Here is a 21,948-nt window from a genome sequence, read left to right on the forward strand (position 1 = left end):
TCGAAAAAAAAGAGAATAAATTATTTGCACTTTGGAAGCAAAGCTAAAACGTGCGCTCATTTGCGCCAGGCAATGCTTTCATGCCAACCGACATTTCCTTTTTACTGCCTGGTGACTTAATGTCTAAAAACAACTGCTAAGAAAACAAAAGACGAAAAGACGACGTGAAAGCAAAATGTAATGAAAAGAAAAATCAAATCGAATGCGCTTGATTGCAAGCGTTTGCTTTAATGCGCCGCTTCCCGATGCATTCGGTTCAACGGAGCGACACAAGAGGGAAATCTGTGCAAGACAAAACTGCAGTATATGCAGGTAAAATATTTTTTATGTCTGTGGCATAATGCATTTGTCTTCTAGTTTTCTAAAGAAGCTATCCGGAAAACTGCAAGGAATAATTACGAAAACTCTTGGGTTGTAGGGGAAATTGTCAAAACTAAGGCTTTGTTCGTATTATGGTTGCTTTCCTTAATTTTGCAGCAATTAGATAGAGTTCATAATATATTTAAAGTCAGTTTTCTTGACTACCACTTTTATGGTATAGTTATATGTTTTAGGCAGTTATGAACTTTATTTAAAATTAGAACAGACCTGCTCGCCTTTCTACTTCACATAACTAGGAGGCAAGCTGATAAGATTAAAACGCCTTAAATATAAAATATTCGCCTTAAATATAAATGTTCGGCAAAATTCAATTTCATTATTCAGCTTTGCCATTAATACCTATAATAATTGACTCAAAACGATTTCCAGGGACCGGTCGTTTGAGTTTGTTGAATAGCCAGAAGTCACACGGAGCTAAATCAGGTGAATATAGTGGTCAACCGATTGATTGTCTGCTTCTGAATCGTAAGCATAGATCAAAGACTCATCGCCACTAATAATACATTTCATGATACCCTGGTGGTCGAAAATCATGGTTTCAGAGATCATCGTAAGAATCGCCGAATGCACTTTATGTACTTCAGAAAGACACGCGACACAGATATCACTGACAGTCATACCAACCTAGAAAAAGAAACATTTCAACGAATGAAATTAAAAAGGTCTTACTAATTTTTGCCCCCAGTACTATAGCAAATTAGCGATCATACAACTCCTCATTTCCAATTTTGGATTAAAATTTCTGTTCTCTCAGTCTCGACAATTGTCTTTTTAGTTTCGGTAATTTTTTAAACATTTCTCTTCAACGAGCATTCACTTGTAATGAAGCGAAGTCTTAAGGCCAAATTTTTACCGAAGTAAATTGAAGTGCAATTCGTTTACTTTTGTAATAATTTTTATTGATTTGTTGATTGCAAAGCTTATCTTGACGAATTATTTTTTCTTCTTCTTTTTCAAAGAATTTTTCGATTTTTTTCGATTTCTTCTCTTGTACTACTTGGAATAGTGATAAACTTAGGACTTATTATTTTGTCGGGTGTAGAACGTGATCAATACTATTTTAGCCTTATTTTGGGTATCAGCAGCATTTCTTTTATCAAAAATTTATTTTTTGTATTCAGAATAAATAAAGTTGTAAATAAATTAAGGGGTTACATGGCAAAAAAAACAGAATTTTTTCAACAATTTTTTCTCACATAAAAAATTAAATATTTTATTAGAATTTTTTTTACAAACATACACCATTAACAAAGAAATTCTGAAATTTTTGGAGAAAAAAAAATTTTAAACTCTGCCATTGCGACGCCATTTCCGGTAATCTCTCGGAAAAAAGATGCTCCCGCGTTGGCAAGATAACTCCTTACAGGATCATCTAAAGTGAAAAAGTACATGATTCAGTTAAAACCTTGACTTATAACTTAGACGAAGGAAAACAAGTAAAAATAAGATTCTTGGCAGACATTTTTTCAAAAAAAATTTAAAATTCAATGAAATTTTTTTTCAAGTAGTTTTAATCGAGAAAAAAATTCTTTATCTAAAAATTGAATCTCAAAGAGCTGTGCAAAATTTCATGAAGATGGGTTGAGTAATTCTCGCGAAGTCTTACCAACCACCTTCAAACACACAGTTTCGAGAAAAACGCGTTTAAAGACAGCGCACTTAGCCTAGCTGGCCTCGAACGCACAACTTCTCAAGGCCTTTTCTGCGAAACTATTATTCAGATGAACTTGAAAATTTAGCACAATATTCTAGAGGTGTTGCAGAATTTAATTAGACCATAAAAAATAAATTTTTTTAAGCCCGTAAACCTATGTAACCCCTTAACCTACAAGCTGGAACAGAATTGAAATTTATAGCATCTATATGGCTGATTTTGTTTTTTAATTACGCCTCTAAAAGATATAAATAATTTTATTACATTTTAAGAGCTTAACTCAAACTAACCTCTAATTGATCTTCGAACGCAAATTAGCCTTAAAGCCAAGTAAGTTTGAATCCGTTCAGTTCTGTAGGGACAATAATCAAGTAGTTGCCTTGCTTCTCTAAATTCAAGTCCATTCGATTTTCGACCAGTCTGGGTACTACATTTAATTTTTTTCACGTCTAAGCAGCGTCTTATGCTTATATAGTAAATAAAAGGTCTGCAAAATATAATTTCTGTGCAAAGTTAGGAATTTCGTTGAAAAATAAACACATTTTTGAGACTTCAGTTGTATGTTAAGCTGACCCTAACAACCGAACTGAGTCATTTCCTAACCTTGCAAGTATTCCAATTTGACATGATTACAACAACCTTTTATCACATGTCACTTCATTTATTTTAGTAATACCCTTTCCAGTTTATTTTTATGTTGTGCACTGTGCTCTAAGCTGCATCACTTAAAAAATAATCCCTTTTAAATTCACGCTGTTGTCACCATAAAGTCCGCTGTTTTATTTTAAAAGTTTTGAACTTAACGAAATGTTATACATGTAGGTGTATATATGGGAGGAGAAGGAACAAAAGCACTTAAACGGTGATTTTAATTAAAACCACACATTGTGTCAGCTGTTACATGCATACTATATACTGCAAATTTATGTTGCACGCTTTCGGGCGTGAAGACAGGCAGCAAACCTGTCATGCATTTTTATGGCATTCACACCTGCCTGCAATTACTGGAGATTACGGAAATGCTCTCTAGGGCAAATGGGAAGGCTGTTGTAACTGTTTAAAATTATCATTTTTTTACACGTTTTATATTCACAAAAAGGAAAGTACTTAATTATGACATATGAAGATTATGTATTATTATTAAAAATTAGCATTTTCCACGCTAGTTTGACTAGTACTTTCTACTATATTCATGTGCATGCATAACAAAAAAGTCTGCAAATATATTCAGTTCTATTCAATGAAGTGGAAAAGTTCACACTTTTGCTAATACTTGAACAAAAAACTAGCCAAACACCAACATTTCTACAAAGACAGCAAAAAACTGCTAACTTCGTTGAATAAAGTGATGGTGGACAACTCTCAAAAATATACATATAAATACATATACATGTTTTCTAGTATTCTTTAATATTTCTGCTTTTCGCTTTCCGAACGGCTTTACTTTTGGCTCATAGCAATAAATGGTTTCTCCATGGCAGCTCTGATAGCCATAGTCTGCTTCCTCAAAAAAAAAATATATATATATCTACATATGTGGTATATAACTATGGCAGACACAGAAAAACTTATTATTAAATTGAATGTACACTTGCATTCTCACATCCATGTTTATGTACTTATATGTATGTGCGCATCGAAAATGAAACTGCAGCTATCAGCAGTGCTTGCATGGAAGTATGTAAATGAGGTCTTTTAATTGGCTACCAAGCGCTTTAAAAGTTGCGAGAGTAAGTTAAGCTTGCTTTTTATGACATATATATGAATATATAATAAATATGAACACTTAATATGAATGTGTATGTATCGTAGAGCGAGTCGATTTGTAAGGGGGAGTAAAAACGGATATGCGGAAAGTATTCTACGGATCACTCGGATTAACCTTGCCTAAAAAACTTGAAGTTTAATATCGATTAAGAGCCAGCGTTTTTAAGCCGAAATTTAGTTAGGATTATAAAAACTTTTATTTTCGATATATCTTAATGATTAAATACACAAATGTATTTTGATGTTATGCTGAGCATTTGTTGAATCACAGGACGGAACAAAAGTAGACCAATAGATACAGTAAACAAAGTCATATTTTTTCCTGCTCTTTTGACATATCTCTTCAGTAAGGTTTACCATTTTGTTATGGAAAAATATATGATCCAACAACGAGTCGAAATTATTAAAATTTACTTCCGAAATTTGAAGTCAGTGGCCTCAACTTCAAGAGCGCTACGTCCAATTTATGGTAGTCATAATCATCCTGTCAGATCAACAATTGAGCGTCTAGGGGAAAAATTTGAATTCACAGGCACAGCACAAAATTCCCGTGCCAGTGAGACAAAGAAGTGCACGTAGTGTCGAGAATATTATTGCCGCTAGCGCATCAATTGAGGAAGACCCAAATCAGTCTCTCACACGTCATTCTCAAGCAGTGGGCATTTCTGTTACGTTGTTGTAGCAAATTTTGCGAATAGATATTGGTCTACATCTTTACAAAATCAAACTGATGCAAAAGCTAATGCCACTTGACCCCCAGAAACGCCGTATGTTCGTGAAGAGGGCTGAGCAACAGCTTGAAAATGATGCGGATTTTCATCGAAAAATCATCTCAAAGGCTATAGCGCTTCTTTCGATTGCAATTTATTTCTCCTTTGAACTATCTTTAGAACTTTTTTAATAGTACCGTCTAAGGATCGATAGATTATTACAACTTATAAAAGCGGGTCCAATGGCACATAAGCGGAGTTGTTTTCCTATCCTAAAGACTTGGTATAGAAATTGAATATTATGTTTAGTATTATAAAGGGTAGTTGATAAACCTTTAAGAATAAATTGATATGATCACCTAAAAAATTAATCGATTTTGTTAGTTTTGTTGGTGGGCCTTGTTGTTGGTACTTTCTTCCAAATATGATGAATGCTTTGAGCTTATACATAAGAGTGGATCGTGACTACTACCCAATAGCTGAGGTATATTATTAGACAAGTTACTAGATCGATCCCCGGTGCTTAAGAGGGATAAAGTACACCACCGCGAACACAATAAACAATTTATTTTTTAATAATTTTTCTTATTTATAGTTATAAACAGCAACACCTGTCGCAAATGATAAACTACAGCATTTCTTAATTAAATGTCAATCAAATCAACGAGCAGCTGATCGATAAATAATCAAATACGCCACTTTGCAAAGCACATATGTCACTGACACCAGACACAGGGCGAATGCACATCGGCATTGTGCTGCATCGCGGTGCCAAAAATGTCATGAATACCATCGAGCCTACAAAACACAACAACAAAATGTCAACTTGCTCGAAAGCATTATGCAAATAAGGTTTTATATGTACATAACTGCATATAAGGCAGCTGACTATAGCACCGATTTAATGCTGAGGTTACATTATCACACCGTTGCAGGACGAATAAAAAGGATATGCGCCACAATGAGAAGTATGTGCAAAGGAGAGAACAAACGCGCAGTGCAGCCACGATTGCTGGCAAACTACCAAAGTGAATGAGCACAAACAGGGCACGCTGCGGCAAAGTAGTCGAAAGCAGCAGCTATGCAGACACCACTAGACTAATGCAAGCATACATAAATACACGCTATCTGCACATTTGAGTCGGGCCAGACCGGGTCACCACGTCGGTCGACAGCGAGACAGGCACTCCGTCTGCCAGCAAATCAGTCACTCAAACAGGCACGACATGCAGTCAGTCAGTCAACCAGTTAGATTGGCGTGCATGCCGACATGTGATAAGGTTAGTTAGTGCAACTGTGGGCCACACAAAGCGCCTCGTCAAGCTTCGTCGAAGATAATAAAATTTTGGGAGGAAAATAAGAAAACAAATCGATTGAGTAATCTACCAAAAAGGATCAACATATACATATATGTATGTATGTATATGTAAACGGCATATATGTATACGCTTTTAGCCGGTATTACGCTTAGGAAGCGGCAGAAAACCACCAAAAGCAACAACAAACCGCAGCCATAAGCATGAATCACCATAGCCGCTGGTGCACAGACACTTTTCACATGCTAAACATAGCCGCAAAGAAAACATACGTACGTACCGCTGTACAACCCGAACGAGCCGTGCGGAGATTCCTTACAATCGTTAAGTAATAAAATCACTTGAACTGTTGTAATGCCAGGCAGCAAAACGAAGCGAGCTCTCGTAATCGGTGCTTGTGCTTCATTTTTATTTTTGCTCAGTATCTATATAAAAATAAATATACGCAACAAAAACAATAGCAACAGAAGCCGGCACTGCAATCGTCACGTTATAACAGGATATGCACGACAACCCCGTAAACGCAACGTGGTTGGTCGAGGACATCGACGTTCATGCGCGGCCTTCCAGTGAGCACTATATGTACATCGTAAGTAACCAAAATGAACGCTCGTCTGCTGTGTGGTTCGTCACTGCGCTCTCTTTCTGCCTTGCTCTAGCACTCTCTCTAACATGCTGTATAAATATTCATTTCGGTGGGTGTTGGGCGCAAAGTGTAGTGTTGCCACTAGTCTTACACAAATAAAAGTCACCACTTTTTGACTTCACTGCACTTTGTTTTTTGTTTGTTTTGGCTACCTCTTCACTCGTACGTACACCGTTTCGTACGACCATATGGTATCGATTTTTCTCTTATGCCGCATTTTTCGAACTTTAGACTTCTCGCCTTTGCTCCCACGTTCGTTTTCTACTTGCTTCTTTAACGTCATTTGTGTGCCTTTTACATTTCTTCACATCGTAATATTGTTCCCCAAATTTATAGCAACCCCGTCTACACTTTCCCTTAAATATTTCTTTCACTTAACCACATTGCCTTATGACTTAACTCGCACGTTTGCAATACATTACGATAAATTAAGGAAATTGCATAAATTGGAGAGCTTCAAGTCGTATGAAACATTAATAATGACATCAATAAATTTTATAATATATTAAAAAGCATACCAATAGTAGAGTAGAAGTAGTAGTATATTAAAGCATACATTTAAGGGCAAATACATTTGAGGAGTTTTGGGAATATTTGGGAGTTACCATGACTTGCTTTTACATTTCATTTGATAAAATAGTAAGAAATTTTTGAGCATCTCTAGTATATTCATAACATGTAATGTGAACAGTGTTTAGTGTATATAAATTTCGGACACAAAAACTACCGAATTTTATCATATTTTATAAGCAAATATTGTGCTTATACGTTCTTATGGGCCGGTGTTTTAAAATGACATATCTATTCATGTTAATGACACCCTAATATTTTTACAAAGACTTTTTGAAGGTTTATAAAACAAATAGTAGTTTTTTGAGCGTCTTTTTTATTTTCACCCTAAATGTAGGCTACACTTTTGGTTAAAGTTTCCAGCATAACGGAGAGCGTTAAAGACAGACCTAACTAGAATTCGACGACTTGTGCATTCAAATCACCGATTCTCGCAATTTCTTAATTTATAAAAAGTATTTGTGGTAAACTTATTAAGTTTGTGAATTTTCCACATAGAAAGTGAATCATAACTAGGCCGCAATGCGAAGAATTTTAATTACTTTGTCTAATAGAGAATTGGATTCCTATGAGATCAACGAATTATTAAACCTCGAAATAATAAAGTTTTTAAGTATTTACAAGTATATACAGATTGGATCGTTCAAATAATTTTTTCTGTTGAGGTTTTCACCACACAAGTGCGAATCACATTTGAATGACACCCGAACTGCCGAAAAGTCTTCTGTGAGGCATTTGTACATCGTGATTTATGCTGTCGCTTAAGACTTCACTCCATTGTTTATTCAATTCAGGAATTGTTGCAATCCTCACCTTGTACTGTAACCCCCTAAAACACTGTATAATAACATTCGCTGAGCCAGTATCGGTAAACCTATGAATGTCGCGAGGAAAACTGTTACTCATACTTTGTGATAAACGGGAAACTTATGCGCTGCTCACAAATGTTTAAATTTTTAATATCACCCACATACGTAGGTGATCATCAAGTCGGTTCTAACAAATGAATTTTCAGCCGCCATGGCAATTCTTACTGACATGTGCCGGCATTTGATTTGATTATTTTTTTTCAATCAGAAGTACGAGTATGTTATAAGATACAATGAAAACTTCTTACACATTATTTATCATGCAAGACTACGAATAATAATAATATTTTGCACTGTTTGCTCTAGGTCCTGCTGATGAACATTAAAAATGCTGAAATACTTATTTATTTACATCAATACTCGTATATGCATATACATACATATATAATAATGTATTGAATACATACGATTCCACTCACCTTGTCGACCGGCATTGATGGGCACGCTCTACACAAATTCCAAAATGATCCGATCATAAGGAAGGTTTTTACTTTGTAGCACTAAAACTTATTCGAAACCAAACCACCAGACACAAAATTCACGTTGGTTAATCAAAGCGATGACGATGCCGAACACAAACCAGAAATGCTTGCACGAAACACACTGTAAATGTCCACTATATTTCCGGCTGTTGGGGGAATAAAGTGTGGAAGAAGGGTATCTCCCGCTGTTAGGGCGTGGGTTGGTGGTTCGGTTGGCGCCGATTGATGCGACAAATGTGGCGCCGAATATATTATTACGTCTTCAGATCCCAACCAAACGAAAACGACAGCGTTCAGTACAAACAAAATACACAAATACACGGAGCTGGTTAAATATTTATGTGGGTGTGTATGTGTGTGCTATGTGCGTATGTATATTATTTAGAACTTTGTCTTACTTGTCGCGTTTCTATGCTTTCGAGCGGCTTGTAAGAACGTCTTCCTTGACGGCGTTTAGACTTCAAAGCGACTTATTTTATTGCGTAGATGGCGTTAAAGAGGCGCAAAAAACCGTTATGGCTGAGTACGCGTCGCTAAAGTGAAATGTGCGTAGTTTATTTGCAGTGTTTTTGGCTTTTTTTTTTTACTTTTTCTTCTCACCAATTCACTTTGTGTGGCAGTTGCAGAGACACAAATTCATATATACTCAAAGATCTGTGTATGTGTGTGTGTGTGTGCAGGTAGATTTGGTAACCAGATTGAACAACCGACGGCAACAATGTTTCGGCAACAACAACAACGTGTACAGTGATATTAAATTAAATCGCTTGTGTGTGTTTGTGATGTTTCGCTTTCAATTAGTACACGTACATAGGTATGTGTGTATGTGTGGGTCTGCTTGTACATACACTTCTAAATAATTCGTTTACGTATACAATTTTGAAGTAGTCTGAATGCAGATAGACTTAAGTGTGTGTGTTTGTGTGTGTGAAAACGTGTGGGCAGAATTTTCTTCGGGGACAACGTGGAACGAAAGTGAAGGTAAAACTGTAAAAGCAATTTAATTATTTATAGCCAGCTGTGAACTATTGTCTTCTCCACACCAAGCGCAGAGGCTTGTGTGAAAAATCGCAATTTACTAACAAACACTCACACGTACATACATATACACATACATGTGTATGTATGTATCTATACATATGTGTTACATATTCGTAAATCGCACACGACGCGTTGATGAGCGCAATAAATTTGATTGCCTTTGGGTGTTCCGACAGTGACGTTGAATTTTTAATGCCGACAAATTTGGTTCAAAAGCTGCGCGTAGCGCATGAACAAGAAATGTTGCATATTCGCTGGCGCTTAACACATGTACTTATTCTACCATCTATGTACAATATAGCCATAGATGATATCGGTATAGGTTGCAAAGGTGTCAGAGACATTTTAAACAAATTTTATTTTTTTTTTAGAAAAAACTATTCTATACTTTTATAAAAATATTAATTTACCAAGCATTTAATCGAAGTATTTTTTACATTACATTTTCGTTCTAAAGATAAGATATTCGTCTATGCAATCTGAACTTGTCACTGGTCCATAAATTTGGCACCATGTTTCAACTCCCACCTATAATTATAACCGATAATTATATTCCGTTTCTACATTGTGTCATTTCTAAATATTATTCCTATACATTTTATTATATAAACTCTTCAATTTCAAAAATATATTAGTACTAGTATGAAGACCTCTTTTTATTAAAATTTAACTTTAGTTCGTATTTTAAGCCTTTTAAGATTTATAAAATAATTTGTCTTGCTTTTTTATTGAAGGAACTTTACTAATAACCTATATATTGGGTAGTCTAAAAAGTCTTTTCGTATATATAAGCAAATTTTAACTTATTTTTTATATTTATAATAATAAACAAATAAACAAATATGTACCATTTTGGTCGACCACTTTTTGTCATTTTTCCGCTAGAGACATAATTCCATCAGTCTAAAACTTTCATCAGTGTAACTTGAAATTTCGAAATTTCCAGAACGAAAGCGAGCGAACCACGAATTCATACAGCATCGTCTTTGTAAACTTCACATGGCATTTTTTATTTTAATTTCTTCATTAGTTTCACTTGTTTTTGAACAGCTGTAACTTTCTTTCAACTTCGCCGAATTTAATTTTTTTTAGTTAAATGTAGCTTAAAATCTAACCTTTTTAACACTATATGATATCATACCATATAGTGTTAAAAATTGGTAGCACTGGAGATATACTACGGCAATGACATACATATATTGGCGAAATACGAAAAGACTTTTTCGACTACCCAATATATTTTTTCTACGTAAAACTTGAGATTAAATTGAGAATTGGAAGAAACTCGGTACACATATCTAGGAGCCACAAAAGTAGGCTAAATAAAAACAGATTATTGCCAATGCATTGTATAGAGAAACCATACAACCAGTTAAAGGATAAATTCACTTGGGTAGAAGACTCACGCAAAGAAAAATAGTATTTCCGAAATTACTAGTACAATAATCTCGTAATATGATGTGAAAATAATAATCATTTGTTTGAGAAATGTCAAATTTAGTTAAGAGACTTATATATTACACAGAGCGATTTAAAGGCAAAACTGCGGAAATGGTCCTTAAAAATGGACGCAAAATTATTATCTCAAAAAGCACCTGAACAAAAAAATTCGACAATAACCACTACATATACCCCATTTGAACCATTTCAAATTTAATTTTACCTTGCAAAGAATAAGCTAATGGCCACAAAATGTGTTAATATAAAACTTGAAACATTCCCCTTAAAAAAACCAAAAATAAAGGATATTCTAATAAACGAAGTTGGAACATTGAACGTCTAGCACATACTTAATATTTAGAGATTTGGTTTCGCCTGGCAAAGCGCCTGCTTAAGTCTTTACTGGTATGCTTTTTGGGCAAGTTTCGTCTGTGCACAGATCAAAAAACGTATATATTCATAAATGAAACGATTGTTGCAACTATAAATTCGGCTTCCAAGAACCCGTCTGAAGAGATATCTCTGAAAATTGCATTTTATTGAAGCATACAAATAAGCTATTTATTTATTTTACTATATATATATATTTTGCTTTTAAATATGTGTATTTGTATATGTGAATTTTTATCGATATTTACCAATATTGCCTATATATTGAACTGCCAAAAAATAGACAGTTACAAAATGGAAGTAAAATGAGAAGCATAGAGATAAAGTGTTGAGGGATTTTCGTATCTTTACTATCGAGAAAAGAAGAAACACCAAAAATTAATATATTTACAAGTTATGCCACATACGCATATACATATACATACGCTTTTTAGCCTAGAAGTAGGCAAGCAATTTATGAAATAACAGCTACTTATTGAACTGCAATGGTAAAAGGTTTTCACAAACAACACTTCTTATTAAAATATGGAAATAAGCATAAAACTATTCAAATCGAAATCGAAATCCGCATTTTTTACTTTCCGGAGAAAAGAAAGCAAAGGCACCTGAAGACTGAAAGAAGCTTTGAAAACATGCACATATATAAATTTCATGACGACTAGGCACGACTGTATTGGCATTCACGTATATCACTTATACAAGAACGGAAAGTATTTGTATTGGTAGCAGCGCTGGCGATGGTGATCTCACACGCTCGTTCGCCGCTGCATGAAAATTTTCATTATGGTACACAAAAACGGTGCCATCAATTGCCCAGCCGTCTGCCTGCCTGCCCGCCGGATGGCCGTACAAGTTTTTATAATGCCGTCCGGCCTAACGGTCTGCTTGCCATCTTCGTGGCAAATCGATTTTTATCGTTTTCAAAATCTAATTTTTTCCACATTGTGCTTATAAAAATGAAACTACAAGAAATACTCGTAATATGGTGTTCCGCAGTTAGGGTGTGAAAATGCAAATTTGCTTAGCTTTGTGGCAAAATCGATATGCCGTTGGACGAGCTAAGCGATCGACCTGCGAGCTGGCTGACTAATTCCGTGCATATTTTTTGGTCTGCTGCTTGGTTGATTGTTTTCTTGCTTGTCCTACAACTTGGCGATTTGTCTGGCTGGCACCCAAATGTAGGCAATCAAATTGCACACTCCGTCAAACGCCTTGTGGATATGTCACACTCATTCACACACCGTAATTTTCCACCTATACTTTCACAAATTTCAATTTTTCTCACGGTTTCCGTAAATTTTAACTGATTTAATAATTATTTTCCAAATTTCAATGCAAATCGCCTAAGATTTTCTGCATTTCAATCAAGATTTTCTGCTAAGTCACAATTTACTTCTTGCTCTTCTGTTTTCATGAATTTTTTTCTTGGATTTTCGCTTCGCAACGACGCGTCCGCTAATGCACGATTAACAACACGACTCGACGACGGTACGAACACGACTGGTCCCTTTGCCAAGTTGACTTTCAGCAATTTCGACAATCGCAGGCTGGCTGGAAGGTTGAATTGACTACGGCGACTGGCGAAAATGAACCATAAGCTGGTACGTCTCTCCACCATCCCAAACAGCGAACGGGAGTGGTTTGTGTGGCCAAAATGAATCGCTCAAAGCAATTGTTGCTATTGCTTCCAATGACGGTGTTTGGCATTGCCCCGACATGTGTTGTTTTCGCATTCCGCTTTGTTGTTGTCACTGCTGATTGCCGCAGTCATATGGTTTGAAATCGCCGCATATGCAAAGCCCGATTTGGCCGCATACTATATACATATGTATGTGCCTTGATTTAGCTTCTTTTGGGCGAAGGCAAATCGTTGCCCTTTTAGTTGTGTGTTTTGATGAGAAACCGCAGGCGCAGAGAACGCACAAGCATAAGCGGAAGTTGTAAATATTCGGAAACGCATTGGAAAATGTTTTGTATACCCAGATTTGTATTCCTTATCTCACTAGTTTAAACGGAAACGGGGAAATGGTAAACGATAATAGGTTTTCCTCTATATTTGCACTCCTAATCTTACCAAATTTGTTTGAAGTGTTCTCGTTCATTCTTACTATATATAAGCCTGCTTTCATAAAAGACCTGCGCTGGCTTCAATCTTGGTCCTTTCTTCCTACTCCACACATTCAAATTGAAAAAGAAATCTTCTTCTCCGTGCATTGTGTGGATGAGCTGGAGTTTTTAAGCCTGAAACCTGAACAATAGTGCCAATTTAATCAGACCCCGCAGTTAGACTCTTATTGGTGCTATTGTGGGACAAAGCTTTTCTTTAAAAAAAGATTTATGAATTCAATGCTCTTCACCCAGCAAATTTTGTGAAACTGGATTGGACTTATTATCCATACATCTACTAGAAAAAGCTCAAACTTTATTTTCGATAGGGATGGAACAATGAAGCGCTTTACAAGACGAATCGTTCTCTGTTATTTCTTACTTTAAAACCACTTTAAGTAGGCAGTATTGTTTTGGTAACGTCGATAGGAAGAGAGGTACAGGCTCAGTTAAGCCCGAGAGGCAAATTGAAATTATCATAAGCAACTTTTTCTCATGAATGTTACATATGAACTGATTAATATCAGAGAGTCTTCACGATAAAAAATAAGACATTCAGTAAACAATTATCAGACCTAACGAAACTCACCAACATGGTATACCAATATGAAGAACTGATCTACAAAATTTTTGGAATATGAGTATGTCACTATTCAATAGTAATTTGTTTTTGTAAACTATTATCGGCTAAAAGAAAAAACATATTTGTATGGTTGTAAAGTTTAAAAAATTATTAAATTTTTATCAACTGCAACTACTAAATTATTGTTTGTCTATATAAAACATATGTATGTATGAATATATTACAGTACATATGTATGCTTCTGTACTTTCCACCAAATAGTTGGTAATTCGACCATCCACGAAAGTATGCTATAACAAGAAATCTTATATACCAGCCATCTTTAGGTAAAAAACGAGATCGCTATCTTCTTATAATGTGCACTGCCTGTCTCTTTCAGGCATTATTAAGAATCAGCTGTTTGCATAGTTGCATAGTTGCACAACAGTGACATCTCTCGGCGAAGAGCGAAGCTAAGGCAATAAAGGCATAAAAATAAATCTTTGTGAAGTATTATATTTAGGTACATTGTATATATATTGTATTTAGATCATACATTTATATTTATATATTATCGGCATTATGTTAAATATGGTTCACAGCTCTAGTAACTAACTAATCTCACGTTGAAAAGAAGAAGTAAACATTTTCTGTGCCCCCTTAATATGAGCAGCTGGTGCGGATTTTGGCACAGCAACCCTGCAAGTGCTACAAGATATGAAAAAATATGTAACCAGAATATCACATCTGGCAATCTTGTTTGTGCTGTTCCGTCGATTGGTCGAAGGGTTGTGTATTTTTTTGCTCCGTGTGTCGCGCAGAATTTAACATTTTTTTTGTATCAAGTGCCGGGGTGAATAAACAATAAATTCTAGCAAAAACAAACGAAATAATCAATTACACCTTGTGTAAATTCGCAAATAGTGAAAGTGTTGTTGTGTCTGCGAATGTCTCGCAAATTGCCATAGCGCTTGGCAAAATTTGTTTTAGTGATTGTTGTTTGTGTTTTCATTATATTATACTTTGACGCTTGCTGCTGCGGTATATTGATTAAAAGCGACCAAATACAGGGGTGAGAAAATGGCATTTTTTTAAGATTTGAATTCATTGTGCTAATTTAAAGATAAAGTTCATATTAATAATGGCAATGTGTGGTTTGTATATAAGTATTTATATACTAGGTATATAGAAATATGCTTGCAGGTAGCTATCACATTCATATCTACATACATACATACATGCAATGTATCAAGGGCTAGCCTGCGATTTGCATCTTGTAACATGCAGCAGCACTTAATTGAATTTAGTAAAGTCATTAAATAGATTAATTGACATATGCATGTATGTAATGTGAATTATTAAAATAGTGTCGTGAATACAACAATTTAGCAATTTTTCACACGATTTTAAGTAATTAATAATATTTCATATTGGAGTCGTTTCTATATTCTTAAACTCGAAATAAGTTTTTTCAAAGCTGTTATAAGTAAAATTTAATAATAATAATTTCAATTTAAATTATAGTAATGATCGAATTATAGTAATCATCGAAATTTAATATTTAATAAGAGTATACCAAATAAGTACTTTACTAATTTTAAGCGTAATTATCAAAAAAAAACTTAAAAAAATCGGCAGCTGTCCTTAAGTCTTATCAAAAATGGAGCGTTACACGATAGAACAACGTGTTTTCAATATTGAACAATATTTCAAAAACAATGAAAGCAGGCGGCCGGTTAGAAAAGTTTTTGAAAAATAATATTTTGAAACACCACCACATTAAAATACAAATGTATCTCGTTTCTATCCTAACATCCCAAAAGATATTTTTTGAAGATATGCTTATTTCGAATAGTTTAAAGTGGATGTGGTAGCTTTGTTGTTATGCAATAAGCTTAGCTTTAAGTTCGAGATCAGTTCCTTTTGAAAGTTACAAACTAAATGTTTGGAATTTTGTGATTTCGTAAAAAAAAGTATGTGCACTGCCTTCATCCCATTACTAATTGAAGCATTTGTTAGTGAATGGTTTTGACACTGCACACAAAAATAAAAAAAAAAATAAGGATATGCACATTACTTTTAATTAGTTGCAAAACGTATTAGTATCAAAACGCGCTAATATTTGAAAGTCGAAAATATACAAATTTTAATAAAAATGTATTACGTATCCATGAAAATATGTATGTATCCAGCCTCATCAGTCTATTCACTCGAAATCAGTTCCTTTCGGAAGTTACAAAATAAACTTTTGAGATTTTATGATTTCGTAAAGTAATTACTTGCATTACCTTCACCCATTACCAATTCGAGTTTATATTGGTGAATGGTTTTGTTACTGCCAACAAATGTTTTTGAATTAAATATATTTTTTTTAGTTATTTATAAGTTTCCTAACATATAATTTTTTTAATGTGTTTTACAATTTCGAAACTGCATGCTCGAAATCAGTTCCTTTCGGAAGTTACAAAATAAACTTTTGAGATTTTATGATTTCGTAAAGTAATTACTGGCATTACCTTCACCCATTACCAATTCGAGTTTATATTGGTGAATGTTTTTGTTACTGCCTACATACATATGTATGTACAAATAAATTTCTTAAAATATGCATGAAAAGCGCTTAATGTATTTGTATTTATAAATTTATTATTCCTTCAATTGCAGGTGAAACATTTGCGGCTTCTGAGTCTGGGGTAAGTTAGCAAATTTTATATTGAAGAATTACCATATTTAAAATTAAACGCATTTATTCATAACTTGTGGGTCATTGTCCTCAACAGCTACAATAATAATTTTAGAAAAAATAATTTTATACTTTCTTCACCCATTTCTCGCTTGGCGCTATTTATGCGCTCACACAGTGTGTAACGTGCTGTGACCACCACTGTGGTATATTTTGGTCAAAATAAACGAGACACTGCACCGGAAACAACACGACAACGGCAACTACTTAAATAGTAAACATGAGAAACAATGTAGACGGACAGACCGGCAGCAGACAAGACAACGTAACCCGTACGAATTTGGCAACTTCAACGGCATGCACATTTAAAGTGTGCATACATACGCACACACATCGAATATATGTATATGTATATATATACATATATATATAACTCACGTAATAATAAAAATAGCAGGGAAAATGTGTGTGGCAGCCAACGAAGCATGTCATGAAAGTCTGCATTTTTGTTAGTCTAGTGTTCGGTTAGTTGGCATGAATTTTCAGCCTCAAACGTTGTGTAGAAGCTCAAAATAAAAAAAATGTACAAAAGATATTTATTGTCGAAAAAATTTGTATTTATTTATTTATTGCAGCTGACGTTGCCAATTCGTCTACGAAAAACAAATGCGTCACTGAATTATAATTTTTCTAGACCGAAGAATTGCGTGCGGCCAGCTAGACGACTAAAAGGCGCACGCAGAAGGTGTGATCTTAGCGCTGCGCTGATATATATTATTAAGCAAACAAAAAGCCAACGAAGTGAAATTAACAACCGTGAAAGCAATTAAAAGTTACAAAATAAATAGTAATGAAAGCGTAAGTGCAAAAGTGAAACTACAAAGAAATAAGTGCCAGAAGTTGTAGGCGCAAAAATAATAATAAATACAACGAAAAATAATGAGATAACTCTGCACCCGCAGGCAGCAAAACAAACTAGCAACTAATTAATATGTAGTCTGTAATGAAGATACCTGTGGGTAGATATTCAGCGCTGATTACCAAGCGAAAGTATCACACGATTTGTGGGCTATTTGAATGACACACTTGTTGTTACTTTCATTGCTTACCGGATTTTCCGTGCTTACGGTTTTCAATTGCCAACTCCAACTGCACTACAACTTTTGATGCTTAGCTATGGATGTGTATATATGTGCAGGCATGTACATATGTATCTGTGTGTGCTTTTATGACGACATCTTTACCTATTCACCCATTTAAGTACATGACAGCCCGTCTGTCTGCCTACTTGTCCGCGCTATTTGCCTTCTGACTTTTAACTGCACACACATATACGTATGTACATATATATATATATATATTTCGTGTTTGCTTAGTCTATTTTTACTATTGTCTGGCCGCCACCACTTCTGTTCATTCATTTATTTGCACAGAAATGGGCTTCTTTTCTATTTTGTAGCGCTTGCACTACTAGCGCTCCTCATACCCCACTCAAACCAATGCTATCGCATCAACTAGCGGATGTGCTCGACACACACTCATCGCTGTCAATGCCAAAGTTTTTTGCACACTTGCCGCCCTCCCAGCCCGCTTTTCTCTCATGAGTCGTTGGCAATTTCTACTTTGTAAGCGCAATACGCGCAGCACACCCAAGTGTTTACCAAACAAAGTGATGGGGAAAATGTGCAGCGAAAGGAAAAAATTAGCAACATGCTATGTGCCACATGTGGCAGCTAACTATAGTCGTGCATGTGTTGCATGTGGTGCCTGCAGCGTCGCCAATGGCAATAGTTAATCTCCTGTTAGCCTTGCGCTTCTTTTCACCTCGACGCTCGTAAATCGGGTCAAAAGCGTATAAGGTATATAAGTGTGGTGGTAATTAAATTGTTAATGAGTAGCATTAACGACTTTGCTGTTGGATTTGTTCCCGTAGCTGCTATCGATGTGCACGAAAGTAGAAGTGTGGATTTTCATTAGAAGCTAATATACGAATTATTGCTGTATTTGCATGATAAGCGTGTAAAATTGAGTGAAGAGGAGAAAAGTTGGGAAAATTGAATATGCACAGTTCCGGCTAAAAAATTAACTGGAGGTTACAAGCATACATTTGTGAATATATGTAAGTAGCGAAATCATCAAAATAAGTTTATAAAACAGACTAATTTTTAAAAAGTGAATAATAAAACTACTGTTAATTCAACTATAATTTGAACAATACGTTTTCTGGAGGCCTGTAAGCAGATAAAGAAGATCTCTGTGGTGGTCTTAACCTCCGCACTCCACTCAAATTTCTAAGCGTTAAGTGACTTTTTCTTGTTTGGCCGCAGTACGATCGGCGAGACCGTCTCAAGTATAAGAGATCATAGAGTTTTGTCGCGTTATCCACCATAGTAACCGTTTTGGAGACACCTACGCGAGTTTCATCAAAAACCGACTTGTGAGAATCATAAATATTTTTCGATTATTTTTTACTTTTGGATCTACTGCACAAAAAACCCAGATTTATATTCGTAAAAATAGCTATAAAACAACTTGAAAAATAAAAAATAAAAATTTTCGATTATCTTCTTTTCTCACCTTCACCTTCACCAATATTCAATTACTAATTAACTTATCACTCGATTACAATCAATTCCTCACTCACTCAACAACACGTGTGAACAGTTCATGACCTTGGGGCCTAATCATTGCTGTTGTTGGCGGCGATCACATGTATAAATGATTGAAATCAGCTTTTAAGTGTGGTCGATTTGTTGAGACATCACAGCTTATAAACTAACTGTTAACTAACCGAATAGTATTATATTAACTATAACGAAAATGACCTATTGGTGCTTTTAAGTATTCTCAGGAAAATGCTAACCAAAAATTGTGTCACAACATTGTTAATTGTTCGCTGAACTATTAATAAATCAACGTCTTAAGAGAATTAAGAGGATTTGTGGTTATATTGAGTGCACGAGAATGTTTAAATTCTCTTATATGCAAATTAGTTCATTTTAGCTTTCTGACCTGTGCAATCAAAGCATATTCGCTGCCATAAATCTAGAATTGTACCAAGAACAAGCAGCAACAGCTTGAGTCATTTTCGGGTTCCCATTGTGGTCAATGAGTAAATAATGTTCAAATAACAACAAAACAAACAAAGAGCCAATAATTCAAGCGAAACACGCCAATAGATCACGAATCAAATGAAACGCTTGTTGTTGAAGTGTAAAATGAGCGAAGGAGTGTGTGGTGATAATCTAAATTAATGCGCTTTTGCAGTCTGATCTTGTTTTTCTGAGTATTTGGATTTAAAAGGTATACTACACTATTCTTCTATTCGAATTATATTCTAAAATCTAGATACACATTCTCTACTCCACATTCTATATACTGTACATAATATTGTGAAAATCTGCCGTGGCCAGTATATTCTTACACTGAAATTAAAATTATTTTAAAGCCAAAATTTAACTATTTTTCTACGAAAAGGGCATCTTGTCTTTAAATTCACCTAAAATAAAAAAATTTTCGTATATTTCCGACCATTTTTCAAATCATTGAGCATTCAAACTTAATCAACAGTTCGCCACTTCAATGATCTGACTTAATCAAGTCTTTGAAATCAGCACGTATGACCGATCAAAAGTGTTCTTGGTCTTGCAACAATGCTATTCCATGTTTACTTTGTGCCGCTATTACACTATAGCCTGGTTACAATACAACAAATACAACAGCATAAGCCTTGGAGCCAATTTAATTAAAAAGCTTCGCAGAGTAGAGTATTTCTGTCAGTTTTTCCTTGAAGACAATATCCCTTTTCAACATTTTTTCTTTGTGACGTATCTGTTAATGAAGTCAATGAACTCGTAGTTATCAAGTCTACACACAAGCTGCTTTCTGCTTGGCTGTGTTCTTTTTGTACTCAAATTGCAAAGTAGTTAATTTGCTTCCTTTTCGCTCTTTCCTTCGTGATATTATTTACATGGATACGTTTGTGGCATGTTCGTTATTGTGTGGTTGTGCTACATGTAATTGACATCTCGTGCACGTTGCACAAACACAAAAGTAGAACGAGCCGCCGAAAATTGTTTAGGCTTGGCTTCTACACAAGGATCTACATGTCAGTTCTAAAAAATTGTGCATTTTTGCTAACCACTGAACTGCACTTTCCTTTTTCAGTTCGTATTGCAATTCTGGCTTTGATTAGCTTTTTTTCATATTTGTGGAAGTTTTTTCGTCTACCCTTTGTCGGTGCTACTGTCATTTGTTGCATGAGTATTGAGTCAACCATGTGGGCAATTAGCGCTAGTCTATCATAAAGGGCGAGCCAGTCAATCTGTGCTAACCTCTGGCCTCAATGGAGCAATTAACGGCCGTTTTTCTGAACAAACTGTTAAATTGAATCTAATTAACAGGCATACTTGGAGCTACCTTGTTGGCGTAACCCAGTGCTTATTATGCAAGCGCTGATGTCATATCGGCTTGAATGATTACAGAGCTAATGAGCTTCATTCTGGTGAGAAAATTTTATTCCTGCAATACTTTATAAAATTACTTCGGGATTTTTGCCTCTGTAAGGGTGCGTAGTCACCGAAGGTAGTTGCTAAGTTTGTATCGAATGTCAGTTCTCTAGACTCTATTTGAGAACCTCAGGTTTTTGAAAATATGCTTTGCATTTTTCAGAGATATGCTAGAAATGGACGCGAACAATCCGAAGAAATTCTCCCGCTTCTCTTGGATTCTGGCAAAAGTGAATAGAATTTGAACGAATCGAAGATCCTATACAGTATAACATTGACCATATGCAATAAAAGTGATAACTATACCTTATGCCCAGTTTCTTCTCATTTCTGTCAATTTCCTCTTGATTTTGCAGGTAATAATGTCTTAACTATAAATGACCACCACAGCAAGAATATTACCTTCATCTCCCTCGTACTATTTCTTGACTTCATTTGTAGCATTTATCATTTTTAATTATTTTTACATATTTGTGTCTCTACATTATATTTTAATTTACATTTTTTTTAAACGGGTTTGATGGCTTCCCCCATTTTGTGTTGCCTGCAGACAATTGTCTCATTTTCAGCGTTTCACTCCTTCTTCAAAAATTCATTAACGTTCATTTGGGGCAAAAATAATAAACGATTGTAATAATTCAGTCACTTGTTTCTTCATTGTAACTCTCCCGATGTTTTTGTTGTCATAATGAGCGTAAAATATTTTCATAACATTAAGCCTTTGTGTGCGCTTCCATGCCACAAAGACCTCAGCTCGCTTGCGCAACATAAAAAAAAGAAAATAATTTCGGTTTTTGTTAGTTATAGGCTTAGCACTTTTGTT

At 35.1% G+C, this 21,948-nt stretch overlaps 2 protein-coding genes and 1 non-coding gene across 20 annotated transcripts in view; 2 read left to right on the forward strand and 1 right to left on the reverse strand.

Moving 5' to 3' along the window:
• LOC105230295 (uncharacterized) overlaps positions 1–12,839 on the reverse strand; it is a gene marked incomplete at its 3' end in the record, with an annotated part of 49,045 nt that extends 36,206 nt beyond the window's left edge. The window contains 4 exon segments of one of the 17 annotated variants that reach the window (XM_049447674.1): positions 8,321–8,655; positions 8,794–8,928; positions 8,996–9,382; positions 12,508–12,837. In XM_049447674.1, coding sequence (XP_049303631.1) covers positions 8,321–8,389 — 69 coding nt within the window. 17 annotated transcript variants of the gene reach the window in all.
• Positions 12,840–14,682: 1,843 nt separating this feature from the next.
• Positions 14,683–21,948, forward strand: part of LOC105230294 (alpha-mannosidase 2) — a 43,958-nt gene continuing 36,692 nt past the window's right edge. For both annotated transcript variants that reach the window (XM_011210987.4, XM_011210990.4), the window contains exons 1-2: positions 14,683–15,006; positions 16,599–16,627. The gene's annotated coding sequence lies outside the window, so the exon portion shown is untranslated. The remainder of the gene's footprint in view (positions 15,007–16,598; positions 16,628–21,948) is intronic.
• LOC125776939 (small nucleolar RNA SNORA79) lies at positions 16,146–16,281 on the forward strand. The gene has a single exon (XR_007422053.1). It is a non-coding gene; the product is annotated as a small nucleolar RNA SNORA79 (small nucleolar RNA).

Source organism: Bactrocera dorsalis, chromosome 2 (genome assembly GCF_023373825.1).
Source record: "Bactrocera dorsalis isolate Fly_Bdor chromosome 2, ASM2337382v1, whole genome shotgun sequence".
Taxonomy (NCBI): domain Eukaryota; kingdom Metazoa; phylum Arthropoda; class Insecta; order Diptera; family Tephritidae; genus Bactrocera; species Bactrocera dorsalis.